This window comes from Ischnura elegans, chromosome 3 (assembly GCF_921293095.1).
Source record: "Ischnura elegans chromosome 3, ioIscEleg1.1, whole genome shotgun sequence".
NCBI classification, from domain to species: Eukaryota; Metazoa; Arthropoda; class Insecta; order Odonata; family Coenagrionidae; genus Ischnura; species Ischnura elegans.
This window is the reverse complement of record NC_060248.1, coordinates 27711038-27729938: the sequence shown is the minus strand read 5'-3', so window position 1 is coordinate 27729938 and position 18901 is coordinate 27711038. Positions and strand designations below refer to the sequence as shown.

General features: G+C 44.9%; 1 protein-coding gene across 6 annotated transcripts in view; it reads left to right on the top strand.

Annotated features, from left to right (window-relative positions):
- The window catches only part of LOC124155599 (nucleolysin TIAR-like), a 684526-nt gene that overhangs the window by 567910 nt on the left and 97715 nt on the right, over positions 1–18901 (top strand). For all 6 annotated transcript variants that reach the window (XM_046529563.1, XM_046529559.1, XM_046529560.1 and 3 more), the window contains exon 3: positions 15059–15134. In XM_046529563.1, coding sequence (XP_046385519.1) covers positions 15059–15134 — 76 coding nt within the window. The remainder of the gene's footprint in view (positions 1–15058; positions 15135–18901) is intronic.

The window sequence follows — 18901 nt, the reverse complement described above, 5'->3', positions numbered from 1 at the left end:
CGTTTCGGATCGGAGCGTGCTCGGTTTTCGTAATCGATGTATTACCTTGTAAAGGTCGTTGCGATGAATTCAACCTCTCTCTCTCTCCCTCCACGCAACCCGGGCCCCTCTTTTCTCGTTTCGCTAGCCCTCCACGTAGCTAAACCCCCTGTATACCATTTGCCCCGCCGACATACCATTCCCCTTCCCCCCGCCCCCACCCAACCAACACTTTGCCCGGGCGGTGGACGTCATTAAGCATATCCATCCTGGCTAGTCCGTCAGACGGACTTCTTTTTTTTCTAAATCCCCTCCTCGTCCCAAGAGGGCACGCGTGCGCTTTATCCCTCCCCCCCCCCCCACGCTCCCAGCAGCACACGATTGATGGGTCCTTTGCCGTGATCCAGAGTTCCGTGTCTGAATTACTCTTCCGGAAACAGCGCTCGGGGTCATTAAAGTTTGAAAGTCTTTCTCGGATCCATTGATGGATGCGCCAGCTCGCAGTCACAAGAGTGCTTCGCGCAGACGGCTTTTTCTCTCCCTCCCTCTCTTTCCGCTGTCTCTTGATTTAATATTAATTCGGCGGCATGTTAGTGTGTGGATATTTTCGGAGGGAGCTCGCTTTAAGTGCTGATACGGTCCGGCATCCTCGTATCCCGTTCGCCATCCCGAACCGATTCGGAAATGAAACCCTTTATCCGATTAAAGAATGGATATCATCCCCATGCGATGTGAGTGGTTTTCTGGGACATTGGTTTTAATTAGGTCTTGATTGGCGTATTGTTGATCTGATCGCCGTGTTTTTTGGTCCGAGAACAATAATGCCCGCTCGATCCCTTCCAAAGTTCATGGTTGATGCTTTGCGTCCCTTTCGCAAATCACGTTGGGAATTCTAATGTGCGGTAGTGTTTGAAAAAAAGAGCTCGAGTTCGCCTCTGGAAACTTTGCTCTTCCTCCATGGTCTTTTTCATGAAGGGATCTTCTTTGTATTTTAAATTTTAATAACACATGTCATGCTGCGGTATTTTAATGGGTAACGACATTTTTCATCTCTTTTTATGCGTTCTATCTGGCCTTAAAGCGTATGAGAGAGAGAGAGAGATTCTATTGACTCCTACGAAATAATACACTTCATGAGAAAAAACAATTTGGCTTAGCTGAGATGACAATCGTGATATTTCCGGTGAAGTTCATTTTTGGTGTTTGTGTAGTAGTTCATCAGTAGCGCGCTAGACTCTAAACAATTTTACTTCTTACTTGCAGTGTTTGAGAGAGATACTGTTTTATTCACCACACAATGGGCATGGAATCAAAGTGGCATCAATTATTCCTAGGAAAATGTTGTCATTTAGTAGGTATAGCTTTTATTCATTATATCGTATTTTGTAACCAATTGACTGACCTAACTGTAATAACAAAATATCCATTTGTATTGGCTCTTCAAGAATATTTTCAGTGTGAACCGAAGCTCATCTGCGGAAAAGAAACTAATTTTGTTTTGTCGTCTACTCCCGCCGCCACTAAGCTACACTCTACTATTACGGAAATATATGGCTAACCCAACACTTGGCAAATATGCACCAACTAGGTACTTTTTTACTTACGTCATCTCATTCATCCTGCAAGTTTTATCTTTTTAATTTTTAGTGAAAGAATGTAAACCAGTTTCATTTTCGCCCGCCGCGGTAAAAATAGCCTTAGATGTAAGTACTCAGCCATGGAATTTTGCAACAATTTTGTCCTCTGGCTTTCCACTTCCCTCTTTTTTACATAAAAAATAAACCCCAGTATTTCATTAGCATTTTTGTTAGGATAGCGTTTCATATTCTTCATTTTTGAAAGGAAGTGAAGGTTGGTAACAAAATAGTTTTGAGAACGCTGAGAGAGTGCTCTATTTTTCCTCAACGAGGCTGTTGAAACACCAAAATATCTCATACTTTTGATGTAGGTCAACTCTCCTTTGCTGGTTTTCAAATGAATAATAGTTTCTGAGTGTAGTGGTACCCGGTGTCGGTGACACGCTGGGGATGCAAATTATTTTTGGCATGCTGTCATGCTCTCTATTCATAACATATTCTCTGCAGCACATTCCCCATCGGATTGCCTTTAGCCCCGTGAGCACTCGTCACAACCCCTTCCGTGTTCTCCCGAACTCATTTTACCTAAAACCTTGGAATCTTCTCTTCCTTTTTTCAAGGAATGCACCTTTCGGAGGGGCGAAGGAATAGATGAGCCATTTGTGACTCTTGCGCGTGTCAGTAAGTTAACAGCATTTATGGTTAACTTTAGTCGGAACGTTTTCCGGCCACCAGTCTTGGGGTACTTCTTCGACTGAGATATCACATTTATGCGCTGTGAGCCTACTTCGTCTCCAACCTTAATATCTTCCGAAAAGCGCGGCGCGTTAAACCTCGAGTATTAGGACGATAGAAAATTATCTATCAGGCAATTACGTATGTTGCCACGAAACGCACTTTCAAATAGAAGGACTAAAGATGCCACTCGCAGAGTTTATGTTGGAGCGATCGGAATATCGCGTGGAAATGAGCTATAATCAGGGGTGCTATCTGAAATCTACAGTCGGGTTGATATGATATTTCGAATTCATAGCTTTTTGATGCTATTCATCGTGAGTGAAAATACTTTATTGCAAATTTTGATTATATATGAATCGATTTGCGCTCAACGCCGCGCTGCAGATATATTTGCGACCAGATTAAAAAGGTAGTATAGTGGCATCATAAATGAAGCTTCCACGGGTGGCACTGGGGCCTCCTCCGTGTGGTCCCCATGCTTGAAACGCCACATATGATGCCTCTTATCCCCATTCATCCAACGGATGATTGAAATATTTAACGGCATCCTTATTCTCAATCCAAACATCCCCCGGAATCGCCAAGTTGTAGTAGTGTTCACAAAAATGTTTCCGATGGCGGTGACGTCTGCTACTTAACCGATTTTTCGGTAGAAGCCGTTCCGATGTGGGCTAAGGGAGTCTCAGTGGGTGGACGGGAGGAGGGGGAGTGGGAGGAGAGTAGTTTGATGTGGGGAGTGAGGAAAGGAAGAACCACTCGAGGAATCACTCCATTACGGAAGTTCTTCGAAATGGATTCTGTGGATGAAGAGAGTCGGTCCTTCTTCGCTCCCTTGACTCGCCGCCGCCGCCACCGGTGCTACTCCCACCACCACCCCCGCCCCTCGCCAGACCCATCTTTCGGTTGATTCTTACATCAAATAGCTCGGCTGAAGCGCTCTCGGGCTCATGGGAGCGGTTGCTCTCGCCCCGAATTCTCCTCTTCTTTGCCTCCCCACCTGTGGCAGGAGGTCGGGAGAGAGAGAGTAAGGATGGAAAGGTTGGCGAGAAGGCGACCGAATGAGTGGCTTTATTCCCTCTGTTCGTGTTGTTTTTGACTTAGTTGCCACATCTCCGTCTTTGCTCTCCTTGAGTCGCTTGGTTATTTCTTTAGGTGTGTCAATATGGATGTCTTGTCACTCCTTAGAAAGGGTTGCGCTGTGAGGGAAGGAGCTAACGGAAAGCGTCTTAAGTCGTTGACACTCTTACGCAGTCCTACTGTTTTTGTTTTCGTCGTCGAAGTATCTTCTTTACCGCTATGTCACGTGATTGTACTTACGGTGTGATTGCAAGGAGGGAATACATGCTAGAATTCTATTTAGCATTTTTTGTTACTTGTTTGTTATGCATCTTCATCACTTTCTTGCGTCACGTGATTATTTCTTCAGGTTTTCTCATTTGGAAATCATGTATTTCTTAGAAAGAATGCAATTGTGAGGTTGGTGACTCAAAAAGAGGCCTATGCCCTTTTTTCCCCCTACCTTGCTCGTATCGTATCGTGTATTAGAGAGTTTCCTGTCGTTAAGATGTCTTTATTAACATATTCCCGTGAATTTTTTTGGGATCATTCTTCTCGGATTTCCTACGTGAGCCAATCAGGGACGACCTAGTTGGAGAATTAGCTTCTTATACCAGACCACAGCTGTCATCGGCCTGAGGATTTAGGGAAGGGGGATCTTGAAGGGATGAAGCGCCGGCACTCATCTTGCTTTCGCTAACCTGGTGGAAACCCCGAGAAAAATTCACCCGAAACAGTATGAATCAGTAAGTCTCGAGGGCGAGCTAATTTTAATTTTTGATCTGAGAATGAGGTTGTTCATAAATCTTATGATGATATAGGTTCAAGACACTGCGTTTCGCTGCACCGGCGGAGGGACTGAGCAGAGAGCAGATGAGAATCGGATGTTGATGTGAATCGTACGATATGCGTCGACCTCTCAGTTGCGCACGTAACCGCTCCTTATCGTAAACCGATTTCTCCCTCTGCATTTTTATCACGTGCCATTCGTCGGCCTTAACCGTCGGCAACGGAGAAAAAAATGAAGTGTGCGCAGCGTGGCGTGACGCTGCGGTCCTCCTCCCCCCCCCCCCCCCTCTCTCTCTCTTTCTCTCCCATTCTACCAACACCCACGCCCCTCGTTTTTCTTTTATTTTTTATTTTCATCTGGGAGGAGCCACCCCGCAGAGCCCTGCAAATTGACCTCACGTAAGGGGATTTTATTAAAAAAATGCCCACGGACCAGCGGCGGCGGTAGAACCAACCAACACCACGGAGAAGGGGGCAGCACTAAAGAAGCGCGAAGGAGAAGTCTTCGTACTTCTGAAAAATGCAACGGGAAGGGGGTGAGGAGGTGGGTGCCGGGGAGGCAGTGCCCACACCCCCGTTGTAGCTGTGGTGCACGTGGGGCAAGTCCCGCACTACGTGGCTCTATTCCGAAACATCGATTCGGGACTGCTTCAGGACTTGGAACGGTCCCTGCGGTCGTAAAACATCCAGGGAGAGACCATCTCCTCCCTCACGCCTTCGACTCCGTTCAGGTGGTACCCCTGCACGTACGAGTGCACCAGAATACAGAGAGAGAGAGAGAGAAAGAAGGAGGGATGGTGCTTCACCTTTGATTTGTAGCGTCGACCCAATCCGCATCGCAAAAGTGTTTTCGATTCTGGGCACTTTAACGGCTTCCCGTTTCATTTCTCGTTTCGAAGAATTCCTGTCCTCCCCCTCAACTACTCCTGCACTTCTCTCTCTTCTTCTTTTTCTTGATGACGTCACACACGAGCGTCCTGAGTTCAAATTGTGTAGTAAGAGGGGTTGTTTTGTATTTCCGGCGGCGTTTAAGAAATGCATGAGGTTTAAAAATTGTCGCATCACAACCTAAGAAATAATTGTAGATGGTGTAGAGGGTAGACCACTCCTAATAATTTTATCCTTCCTACCCTAAAGCCTCATGGTTGTTAATCTACCGGTTAAGGAAGCTTCATGGAACACAAAATATCAGTTTTATGCATTACCTTGTCTATTCTTGTTACCACTTCTTTTCTTATGGTGGTCATTAACCCATTAAAGACTTGTTCACAGTAATTAAGCTTGACTTCATGTGGCGTAACAAAGGCGTTGAAGACTCAAAAGGGCGTCCATGGTTCTAGCTACTTAAAATAACGCAAAGCAACGTAGAATAGTCATTAGTTGAGAATAGCACAAATTTATCTTGAAAATTACAATTAGGAAGAGAGATATTTTTGTCTTCTTAGAGATATAGAAACTATCTTAAGTTCTCTAAAATGGGTTTAAGATGCATCTAAAAACATAGATGCACGGTTTGAGCTCTGATTTAAGGAATGTATTTTTAATTTAAGTGCCCCATAATAAATCAAGCTACTCCAGGTTGTTGTGTACGGGGCTTCGGTCTTCATTGACATCCATCCATGAATCCATTTCTCTTCCACCCTCATCTCAGCTTAAGCAAACGGCATATCTCGCTTGCAGTGACATGAGTTCAATTTTGGTATACCGAAAGTAAAATTCTAGTAGGACAAAAGCAACAACGAAATTACCTCTGGAAAGAGAAGATGCTCGGATGTCAAGCTGAGGGAAGTGGAAAATAGTCTGTCAATTTGAAGTCGTTTTTCTTCCGTGTGTCTCCTTCGAAGCCCTTTCTGCGCGAAAAATTGATTTGGCTCCTGGTTGTGGAATTTTTAAGAATCGCGCCTCAGTTCTGATTAAAAGCCAGTAAATTTTGAGGAGGTAAAGCGAAATCCTTTCGTTTCGTGGAAGACGATCTAATTTCAATGATTTCAACAGCTTGTTGGAGTTTTTTTTGAGAATTCTATACCTAGAAATGAGGAAAATATGACGCGAATCATGTGCGTATGTTTTGGTTTCCCCATCTCCAACTCCCAGACTCGGACTTGTGAACTAGTGCATTTTTTCACTCCGCTTTACCAATGCACCATGTTTGCTTCATGTGTACAGTGTCGCACACCTCGCCCCAGGCACCCACCTCGCCGGCGTGGAAATTTCGAATGGATGATTGAGAACAGAAGGACCGGTAGGGGAAGGAGGGTTATGGGGTACGACGTGTGGGAAGGTTGGGAGAATAGTTTGGGCAGGGGGCATGGTCGGCAACTCGATGGAATTAGTGTTTGTCGAAGAGGGAAGCACGGTGTGGTTCGCACGGCGAACGCGAGATGGCTCAGATAATGAAAAGAAGCGGAAGGTTGTGGGAGGGAGAAATCATCTGGCCCCCCTTTCCGAAGAGCTTTCAATCCCACCCACCCCCGAATTTTATCTGGGAAAACATCAGCGAGAATCCTTCCGGCTAACTGATCCACCGCCGCTACCCCCGGCTAACGCACCCCTTGTCATCTCCCCCAGGGCCCCTTCTTTCACCCGCCGCACCCCTATGACGGCCACCCACGCTCACCCTACGATGTGTTTTTTTCATGGGCCCCGCAACCCCGCATCTAGCTACCTCCCCTAGTGAGCACTGTAAAAAGTAGGAACAAGGATGCAGGAAAAAGGTGGTGCATGGAATACAGGCAGGAGTTGTACAGGTGCAAATATGTATATACTCACGTATGATTGGAAATAAAAAATTCACTCCTCTGAAGTAGCTATTATTATAAAAAGTTGATCATTTAAAAGAAATTATTGCTATGTTATCTGTTAGTTAAACTATAATTGCGACAAAATTATAAAGCGTTGAAACTGTTTTTGTCCCATTTGCGCGGAGAAAACTCAATGGGGTTTATTATCCATGATTTAGCGTCACGGAAGGATGTTATGTGAACTGGAAGGAAGAGAATCGGATATATAGATACAATGAAAAGGAGTACGAGTAATTTTGAGTTTACAAGGGATATTAATAATTGTAAGGGGTGATAGCCCGGGTTAATTCGCATAATGCTGCCTGTAAAACTGCCTTAAACGTTAGAATGCTGTAATAAAAATTCATCACTATTGTTCGTCAAATATCCCAATACTGGTTAGACGCTGCTCCTCACCCCACCCCTCTATCTGCTGGACTTTTCTTAGCGACGTATTTCCACTCAATTACATTCTTAATATCCTGTACTGTACTATGTAATTCATTCGGGGCCATGTTTTACCTTTCTTTCCGTCACCTGTTCCACGATTGTTTTCATCAGGCCGTCAAGCCTGTAATGTGGCCAACTAAGTTGTCCCGTATTCTCTTCAAGATTGTCAAAAGATCATCTTTTCTCCCACTCTTTTAGCACATCCTCATTACTTAATGGGTCGATCAAATTTTATCTCCATCATTCTTCGGAGGCACCGCATTGCGAATGCTTCCACTCTGGACACCTCTGCTGCTGTCAGCGTCCAAGCCTCGCTCCCATTGAGAAACATGCTCCACATGTAGCTTCTGATGATTTTTTCCTCACTTCTATACTTCTATTCTCAGCTGTGGAAAAGATTACACATATCTTCAAAATTAATTAAACGTTTAAGTGTGAGACGGACGTCATTCAGTAGGTAATAAGAGTATTTGTGGGAGCAAAAATTACGAATGTTTTTTTTACGTAGTGTCATTTGTTGAAAATAGGGCTTAACCTTCTTAGCCATAAGATGGCGTCACGAACAGACCTCTCGGATTCACTCTTTCGTAGGATAGCGAGAGATTGCTCGCTCTAAGGGGACGCTGGGGACAAGACACTCGGAGGAGTGGAGAGCTGCCTCCTTCTGAGCGGGCATTCTCTTCGCCGACGCCATTAATTCTCCCATTTATCTGGGAAAGAAGACAGGCAGACGGCCTAGCGACCGTCCGTATAGTTGGCCCCGGTTTCGACGCAATATTTTCCGCCTCACCTCTTTTCTGCTGGAAATGTCAAGGTGGTCCCCGTTTGAAGCAACCGAAACCTCTTTGAAGCTGATAGCTTGGCAGGTGAAAAGATTAGTGATACGTGCGATGAAAATGAGCGTATTGGAAACAATTGTGTGACTGGTTTTCATTACTGTTTTCCCTAAATTTAGCGGAGGGACCTTGGTCTTCCCTTTACTTCCTCGAAAATTCTCTATTTTTCTTTACTATCGCCATTAAAAAACGACCAATGACTTTAAGTTGCTTTTGAACTCGTTGTACCTTTCCCTATGCCTTAAGCATATAGGGCTCGTAGCAAAAAATCTTGCTTCATGGGTGGCAAATCACAATTAGGTTTCTAAATTGCAAGTAATGTGCTGGTTTTAATATACCAGCGCTTTCATGTGGGTGCTGAAAGTTAATAAATGCTACTGCCGCATACATTATCTTCTACTGTACTTTGGTCACATACATTTGTATTTGTGCATGAATAAGTCTTCAAGTTAACGCTTGTACGGTTCAGAGTTTGTATAGTCAGTGTTAACTCGTGCTTAATATTATTGAAAACCTTTAGTCAACTTGGAGTGAAGCCCATGTAGCCATTTCCATTACCTCCGCGCCCGCTTCCAATGGAAATTCCCCAGCTAATACTGCTTCTTCTTCTAATGCCGAGTCGGGGGAACATCAACCATTTTTGCGAATGGGAGGTTCCAAATATTCGAGAAAGGGAAGAAAGCGCCGTTCCCCGTTTACCAAAGTGCCTATTTGAGGTTGCGCGTTACATCTTTTATAAGGTTTGTCATCCCGCCTCCTCTCGGCAGCCCATCACCCCCGCACCCCTCCCCACAACATCCCCCCTCCCCCCTGGAATTCTCTTATCTTTGACGAAACCTCCGCCGTTCTCTGCCGCCATTTTCCCGCGCGACACCCACCCACACGTGGCGGCGGCAACCCCACCCCCTCCCCCAAAATCCAGGGGCCCCCGTCTTTGTCTTTCGCCTCCCCTTTCCGGGGATATCCGACTTCTTCGTCTCCCCCGCTCGCGGTGGCAGATCAAACACCGGGTAACGTCGCGGCCCCCTTTGCTCCGCCGAAACGAAGACGGGAGGCCATCCCCTTCCTTCCTTCCTTCCTTCCCCCCATTCCCTGCTCTCTTTTATTCTTTCTTCTTCTTCCTCCTCCTCGCCTCCTCCCTTTGCTCTTGCCGGAATCAATGGATTCTTCCCTATCACCGTAGCTCCCCCTGCTACATCCCATCCTATACTCTTCCACTCCCTCTCTCTCTCGTACGTAATCTCTCGAAGATCTTCCCTGCGAACGGATGTCCTGCAGCGAGCCTTAACTTGTCAGCCGTCGGAGTTTTCGATCTGGATTTTCTTTTCGATACCACAATCCCCCCTGTCACACTCCCTACTCCTCCTCCCCTACCACCCTCTCTCTCACTCTCGCCGACTCTGGATGATACACGAATTCGTTTTGTTTCGCCCGAGTTCTCTCTTCCTTCCTTTCTCGTCTCGACTGGCCTTTAACTGCGACCTTTTATCTCTCGTTCGGTCCCTTTCCTCCCGTTTGTCTTTTTATTCGGCATACCTTTTGTCTCCTCACCACGTCCTCGCATTTACGCGCAGGGAAGACTTCGCCCCCGGTCGACTCCCTTGCTTCTGCTCCAGAACTTTCTCGCTCTCCTTGCCCTCTTCCGAACTTGAATTGTTGATGACGATGTCGTGTAGTTGACGCGAAATGGATGACTCGAAAAAAGTTGACGCTGGATTGTTGGCGCGTAATCGTTGTCCTGTAATAGTTTACCTCGCATTGTTGGAATGTTACTGTTGACGTGGAATTAATGATGCAATAAGTTGAAGTTGGGTTGCTGACGAATAACTGTTGCATTGTGGTAGTTGACCTCGTACCGTTGGAATCTTGTGGTTGATGTGGCATTGCTCGTGCGCCAGCCGACTTGGGCCAATTATTGATAGTTAATACAATAAACGTGGTGATGTAGTGCGTAGAGCGTTTGGCATCTGAACGAAGATTGGCACTCCCGAGTAACAATCCGGAATTGATTTCATATGCCTGTGGCATTTTCCAGGGTGACTCCCTTCTTTTCTCCGAGCTAACCCTCTGGTTGAAGTTCTAAAGATACTGATCCATTCAAGTAATTAATCACATGACGTAGGCTTTTAATGGAGGTGATATTTCCCCTTTATGCAATGACGATACCGTATATTCTGCACCCTTCTTGAAATTCATCAGGTCAGTGCACATATCTTCTTCTTGCATATGTGGTCCTTTATTCTTTCTCCTTCTCACTTGCCCTTGTCCTTTTCTTACGAATTGTGTATTTCTTAACTCCTTATCCGTTAGTCAACCGTCCTATTATAATTATATTTTCTCCCCTAAAACACTCATGTATGGAGGATACATGAGTGTCCTAATCATGCACCGCTCATTTAAGAAACTACGTAATATCGTGTTATAAGGATTAATTTCCTTCCTACTTCTTCGTAGCAACAGGTATTGTTCTTTTCATCGTCTAAGAAATCGAAATTATTCTGTTTTAAATTATATTTTGAAGTTGATACTCAGATTTGCTTTTTATTCAGTTTTTCATTTTCCGGAATTAGCTTAATCTTCGAGGATTTAAGTGAACGCTTGTAGTGGCAGGTAAAATCCGGTATATTTAATCTGTCGTATTATAGGAGATTTTTATTAATGGAAAAGTGAATAGCGGTGTTATTGACTGGCGGTGAGCGTGGGGTTTAATCGGAATGAACCTTTCTTTAATATTGAGGGCCACTATTAGCCATGAGTATTGATGTATGTAGGTATGCACTGCCCTGTTTTTGGTTACTTTTATTGGTTTTACTATATTACTTTTATTGAATGTTCTTTTGAGTAAAAAATTGTTGGCATTTTATATCATTTTATGAAAATTGCTTGAAACAAGCATTTGTATCAATATAATTCCGGTAAACGTTCACTTTCTCTCAGCTTCAAATCTTAATGAAGCTTTGAGTACGGGTTTAGAGTAAAAGTTGTCAATTTGCAACCTTGAACACAGGGTAGATTATTTTAGAAATGATGGCTAGATTGTCAAACCCTTGCAGCCAGAGGGTTGGTGCCATTCATATCCCAGACCGATGGAGTAGTATGAGTGGAGGAATATGCTGGAGCTGTGGCCGCCGTACTACGTGGCCGTTTTTGTTTCGCGTCCGTCCCGCCCGAGTCTGCAGTGGTGCCATCTCTCGGCCGGGATTTGCGGGGCTCGCGAATCTCATTCCGACGCGTGGCTTCGAAATCACGTATGTGCGATCAGACGGAAGGAGTACTGAAATAAGACGAGGGCCGACTTTTTTTTCAATATCCTAGAGTAAAACTTACGTCCTCGACCTGTCTTCTATTTTCCACGTGAAGGTGGTTATCTCCCTCCTCTCCTTTTGCCACCTTCCAATCCACCTTGGCCCTCACCACCCACCCTCCCTCCCAGCCACCCTTTCCACGCAAAACCTCTTCTTCCTCGGCGTTCTTCTTTTGTTTGACTGGGAACCAAGTCTTTCCGCCCTCTATCAGTCCCCTTGTCAATTTGTCCCGGCAGTTTCCGAGGGTGGCGGGTTCGCCCCTCCCTCTCCACCCCCGTCTGCAGCTACAACCGAGACCTACTCCCAATCTCGTCGCTCCAAGCGCGCGTAGATTTTCTCTTTTTAGTTGCTCGGGCGCTCACTCGCCTGTCACTCACTACAACCTACGACCTCCCGGGAGAACCAGCCTTTCCCTCCCCCTCTCCCTTTCTTCCCTCATCCACCACCCCCTACTTTGTTCGGTTCCGTCTTCAAACGGGCGCTCTGGGTCGCGGTCCGCCTTGCCAACCTCTTTCCCTTTTCTTAAGAGGGGATATCCTTATTCCCTTATGAATTCGGCTATCCGAAACGTGTGCCGAAAATTGAGGCGATGATTTTGTAAACGTTGCGCATTCGTGGCAGTAATGGCTAGCATGAAGCGAATACTTTTATATTTCCGTGAAATTAAGTCGTAATGAGACGATATTGGTATTCTGAAGTTCAGTAAGGAGTTGCAATCTGTGCAAAGTGTAATATGGGGAAGCAAAGTGATTCTTCATTACTTCTTTGCCTATGAACTTACTTTTGATTTCAACTTCTCTTTTAACTTATTTTATTCACCGCGACTCGACTCTCATGTTTATTAATAGCTTGTATTTCTCTTTGAATTTGGATACTTAATATGTTTATATATTGATTCAGGTATTTGGTCAAAAGAAAGGAAATGTTTGCGCTAAAGGAATGTGGTCTGATTGGGGGTTGCTTTGTTCAAAGTGCAATGAAGGGCTATGAATATGAAATCAGGATTATCAATCAGTTGGAAAACTACTATTGCAAAGAGATATCAAAGCACTAAGACTTTTGTTGTGTACCGAGAAAGAATAATATGAGCATATTCATTTCACCTTGTCGTCATTCTATGAGATAGTAAATGTAACTTAGAGTATAGTATATTTATTATTTGGTGTGGCCTACTTCAAAATTTTTTTCGCCTTACCTTGAGATACAGAGGTATTGATGGAGTGAGTTTTTAGCCGGGAGGGGATGTTGAAAACAGTGTTATAGGGTAGAAGGAAAAGAATAGTAGTCTTAGATAGAATGAAAGGAGTAGGTTAAATTGTGAATTAAAGGGAGGGGAAATTTCTTAAGGAAAGAAAATGACAGAAAATCTCTTAAATATTTTATGGAAACTTATCTTAATTGGTCGAATACTTTAATAAATACCTGAGTACTTATTCTTTCGTGCGAGACTCACGTCCGCAAATGCATTGCTTCTTTCCCCCGTGTTTCATGCGCCCCCACCTCATCGTTTTTCATCTCATCCCGTCTCACCTAGACTCGGTCCTTAAGTCCCCGCTCATCTTTAAGAAAGAGGAGAGGCGCGGGCCTTTTTCGAACAGATTGCTCGCTGGAGGCGTCTCTCGGATCGATTTGAGTATTAATGCCGCCGACGCGACCTACCTCCGCCCCTCTGAGGCTTGAGAGGTTTCGAAGAAAAAGCTTACCTCTGTTTGGACGCATCAAGGTTACTGGAGAGGAAAACAAATCAGGAAGTACTTTGTGTCTAGTATAATCAGGAACATATTAGAAAGAAATGATTTCCCGTTGATACTAGTGCGGAAATTGGTTCCTTAAGCAATTATGCTCCGTGTGAGTGTGAGATAATATGTGTTGCGACTGTTATTTTGTTTTGTAGTCTTATGTAGTTGTATTTTGCCTTCTGGCAACCTTCGTGGCATCCCTGCCAGCCATTCCCTAACTTGAAGAGTGAAGATTATGGCCATGGAGAAGTCATTTATTTCAAATAGTGCACGGCCATAGAACGTTCATTAATTGATTCCACGAAAAGAATTCTAAGCCGATTATAATGGCCTTAATGTAGGGAGGAGAATTGCATTTCACATTGTTCGAGACAGTATGGGATCAGATGTTAGCAGAAGAGGTTGGGTGCGGACAAGCGAGAAAGCATCTAGCCAATCACACGGTAGTGGATAGCCATGTTGTTACTAAGGTGAAGAGCGTGATCGTATTTCTCTAACTATTCATTTTCCAATCGTTCCTCTGCCATGTGAACTATTAGACTGTTTTCCGTGCGTATTTACAGCGGAAAGCAATTAAGACAGAAAGACTTCCCTTAGTCACTTCTTAATCAGTTCAGTTTAACGTATTAATGTTCCCAAAATGATGTAACCAAATTTTGAGAAACATAAATTGAAGGTAACATAGCGTATTTTTATTGTTAAAGAGACTACCGTTTTCCATTTTAGCAGAGTTTGAAAGATTGAGGTTAGTTGACATGACCCCATTGTCCGTGACCCTTATCTTTTTTGAGCGCATGCATGGAGTGAGGGAATTCGCCTAGCGCTGCTCTGGCAATCATCGACCAATGACCCCTTCTCTGGAGGCATTTCCTCTCCGATGCCACCGAATCTTGCTTTCGTTTTCATTGCTGCTTTCTCTCTAGCCTATCGTATGAATCGCCCTTGCTTTCTCCCCTCCCCTTATCCCTCTTTAATTCCATCATTTTTCGTTCCCAGATGGCACCAATCCTTTCCTTCATGGTTACTTCCAGAATGGTGCTTATCCCAGCCGAATGATCCAGATAACTGTCGCGCCGGAGGTGTCCATATTGCTTGTGTTGCGGGGGCGAATTTGCTCCCTGCCCACCCTTATGCCATTCATTCCCATTCCGTTGATCGTTTTCCTTCCCATAGACGCGTGTATGTGACCAACTCCCCTTCCTTCTCTCCTTTCTTCGCGTCCACCACTCTCGTCAATGGGGTCGCACCACTGCCGACTCTCGCTAGCTCTTGCTGTTTGGCCGTATCTGCGAAGGTTATAAGATGTCAAACTTCTCATATAATCCATATTTTTAAGTTTTTGATCGATTTAAAAGTCAGTGAGTCATTGTTGAGGAGCCTCTCCTATCCATGAATTATAGGTCCTCCTCATTCTATTTTACGGGCGAACATTACCAGAGCTTAAGCCTGCCTCCATCATTTGAAGTGAAACATAGTGTGTTCATTGTATCATCAATCTTTAATTTTGTTATATTCTCCTAAATTTATCTGTTCGTCGTAAATTACGAAAGTATTCAGCCAAAAACATTGTTCTTGCTTTAACTTTGTTTCATCTCGGCTTTTAACTTCACCTTCTCCTATTTTTCTAGGTATTGTGGAACATAATTTTTTAGGCTATGGTATTCCTTTTTAACGCTCTAGACCCAAACTTAAATCACTAGCATTAAGTGTTAACATTGATTTCACCATCACTTTAATATGCAATCAATTTTATGCTCCCAGAGTACTATCCCAATGTGTTGACTGATCAACTTTCTTTTTTGCTTACAGTGATTGCAGAGTAGTCCGTGACCCGCAGACCTTGAAATCAAAAGGCTATGGCTTCGTGTCATTCGTCAAGAAAGCGGTAAGTACAACCTCATTTACCTACTTTTATCTTCTTTTATACCCGACAATATTTTCCCCAATGTTTTATTTTTGTTTTCTCCATAATTCTTGTGGAGAAAAATCACTTAGCAGGACCTAAATTTTAATTATCTCTCCGGCAATTATAAAAAGTGTTGCAAGGTTTAAAAAGTGCAATTGAAATACAACTCATAGTACGGAATAACTTATTCCGTACTGTATCAGGCAATACTTATTATCGTTGAAATGTAATCCAATAGGGAGTAAAAAGAAATCGACTTGAGTAATCACTGTCATTTATCTCTTATTCAATTCAACACGTATACAGTTTGCATTCTCTTTCGGAATATATGCAACATTGGCTCAGTATGTGGAGAGTAAATTTAAGGAAAAGTATTCATAATGGTATTGTGATCGATGAGATATATTCATGATAAAGAGAACCCAAAAAGTGATAAAATCACTGTCTTAGTATGCAATTATTTTCGCTCTTATTTAGCCTTACCAGTTGGACTAGTAACTGTATGCAAAACTTTTGAATTGTGGGATACTAATTCATCCCCGTCTAACCATGCAATTCCCTTGCGCTTTTGCGTCTTTATGCGTGTGGTCCGTTGGAAGCGGCTGATTGGCTACCCCCTTGCTCCCTTGTGGGCCCTTAGTTCTTTCCTGTATGGGGAACCGAAGGTTTGTCCGTTGGAGGAGCCGGCATTCCGTCCTGCTGTTGGTTTTGCGAGTCTCCAGATGTGTGTCTGTATGTGTCCGCCTGGTTTGGATTAGGACGCTGGTCAGATGGAGGAGAGAGGTGTAGGTAGGCAGAGGGGCGAGCAGGTTTTGCGTGTCATGGTTACCTACCTCCTCCACATTCGATCGGCTCTCTTCTCTGCCATCCGAGCAGTTTTTTTTTGCCCTGTGAGAGAGTTCGGCAAGAAGATCAGTGGGCGGGTTGCTCGATCCGGACGATCAATATCGCCGCTGCTGCTGCTGCCGTCTAAAACCCACAGCCCTCCGGAAAATACCCCCCCCCCCCCCAAGGGATGAAACGAAGAGGTTTGGAATCGCTGTGTTTCGTGGAAATTAAACCGCGCGGGGGTATAAAGGGTACGAGTTGATGCTATGCTCAGGCAAGTTACTATTAATGTTATTCTTGGAATGAATCTTCTGCGGGAAGTAACGTTTCAGCTTCGGGTGAGAGCTCAGAGGAAATAGATCACTGCTAGTGTTGGTTATTTGTCTTGAACGTTGAAAAAATGTGACTAAAAATAAATGGAAAGGTTAAAACAAATGTTTTAGAAAGCCAGAAAAAACATTTGGAGACGCTGATGTCTCTAACCGCCTTCTTGCATTTTCATTGCCTTTAATTGAGCTTTCTTTTTGTTCAGTATTAGTACTAGATGACTGGAAAATCTGTTGAAAGGTGTAATTTAGTATCCCATTATTCTCTTGAAAATTCATTTTGAGCCATCTTCCCGAAGTATGAGTGCCATCTTTCTTCTTAATGCACATTTAATAAAAAGAAATTGAGCACAGCCATTAATAAAATTCATTATATTGAAAGCATTCAGTTAGCTCACAATGATTGTACCTTAGGGCTCAGCAACGTTATCTATAACTAAATTCATGCGTTGACGAATAGATATTTAATGATGCCTTTTACCTGAGTTAATTATGACCCTAGAATGGTGAAAACCGTGATATAGCGTAGGATGAAGGGCTTGAAGGAAAGAGATGACATCGATTGGCGGAAGCATAATAGATCACATGATCAGAGCAAGATTGGCATTTATGTGGAAAGGGAGGTAGTTCGCAGTGAATTGTAAAATGTTCGACAAAGCCTACCTAAATGGGTAGATTACCTGTTAAGAATCAGTTGTTTATGTTCCGATCCATCACGACTTCAGGAATAGATTTATATCAGACTTGAAGAATTCGTTCGGGTTGACTCTCTGAAAAGACAACTAATTACCTCATTTCATGATCTGAGTTCGAGGTTTTTTTTTCTTTTTTGAGTAAGAATTTTCTCGTCAGACGAATGGAAATGATGTGATGTTGTCTCCGACTTGCTTCTCCTCGCCGCCCTCCGCCTGCCCATATCAGAAGTCACACCTTCTCTTATGTGCACTGATCTCGTCTGTAACGAGAAGGACTCGTGACCGGGGCATGGAGTGAATCGGGTTCGTCCCCGATCGGGTCACCCGGTGGTGCTTTCAGGCTGGAGATAGGGGGTAGTTGGCCAACGGCATGATGCGGGGGGGGGGGGGGGATGGGTTTGCGTTAAAGAAAAGGAAAGGCCTATTTCGTATCCATTACATTAACGAAGAAGGCCATCAATCACCGGAGCGACCCCCCCATTCCAGCCGCCCTTTCTCCTCCCCGTCCACCAATCCGGGACGCCGCCGGGGCGAAAGGAGGGAGGGAGTGAAAGGCAAAGATGAGGGGGAGAGTGAGAAAGCATCATCAAAGTTAATAACGCAAGAGCTTTTGCTTCTGTTGTTTTTTCACTCCCTGATTTTCCGGAAAGATCTAACCCTCCCCTTCGCGCTAGATACACTCTCTTCCTTCCACCCCCGCCCTCTTTACCCCCCCCCCAACCCCTCCCCTTTCCCTCTACATACTCCCTCCAGTTTCCTCTTCCTCACTCGTGTACACAAACACAAGCGAGGCGCGCTGGGAATATATAACGAGGAACGGAAGGAGCGAAGATTCTCCCACCATGCCCCTCCCCACCCCCCTTCCCTCCTCCACCCCATCCCTTATCGCTTGTTTACCTTTCAACTTTCCGACCACAGCGCGCTGTCAACTCGCCATGCTCTCATCTATCAAGAAACACCCACCAGCAATTTGTATTTCGCGGTTTTTCAGCCGGCGGAGGAGGGAGGGGAGTGCACGCGGAGGGGTGGATTCCTTTATGGCGGGAGAGATAGAGTTCAACCCTTCCTCCTATGAAGATCCCGCGGCAAGCGCCCCCCTGCCGGGATTTTTTATTCAACTCTCTCTCTCTCCTCACTCTTTCTCTCCTCGGTCTATACTCGTTCCTCCCTCCTCGGCCGGACGCCTTGCCAGCCTTGCATCCCCCGCGCGCCGCGACTTATCGAAGAAAGAGAGATTGAGGAGGGGTCGGCGGGGATTGGGGAAGATGCTCTCCGAAGGCGCAGGAGAAGAAGAGGAGTCTTGATTACTTTGGAGGAGATGGCACGGGAGAAATGATAAAGGGGGCTCTGTGGGGAAGAGACGGCAGGGTGTCGCGAGAGAAGTGGGGGGTGTCTCCTTGGGGGTGGGGGTATTCTATACTCTTCAGCAGCCTCACTCTCGCAGGGAGAAAATTGAAGCGAGGGGTTGTGTGGGTGTGTGTGTTGGTTGGGGGATTATGTGGAGCACGGAGCAGAGTTTGGGGGCGGCTGAGCGAGGAGAAGAGGTCGTTTTAATGTTTTGGTGTCCTTACGGCTGAGCGTTTCGTTTTATGTCGAATGGTGAGGGAGAGGAGAAGCGGGAGGAGACGAAGAGAAATGGGAATGAGGAGGAGAAGGAGAAAACTATGGCCGGAGTTAAGCGGCGTGGTTTCCCAACCCTTTCTGCGAAAGAGAAATCTTTATGGGCCACCGACTTAATTAAAGGTACGACGTTCTCCTCGCGAGCGCACCCCGCTAAAGATTTTAATGCCATTTTTTTGTGAAATAAACTGAATATGGGGGGTGGGGGTGAGCGGTCATGGGGCCGCGTACACACAGGGAGTGGATGGGAGGATCGGTGGGGGGCTGTTATCCCGCC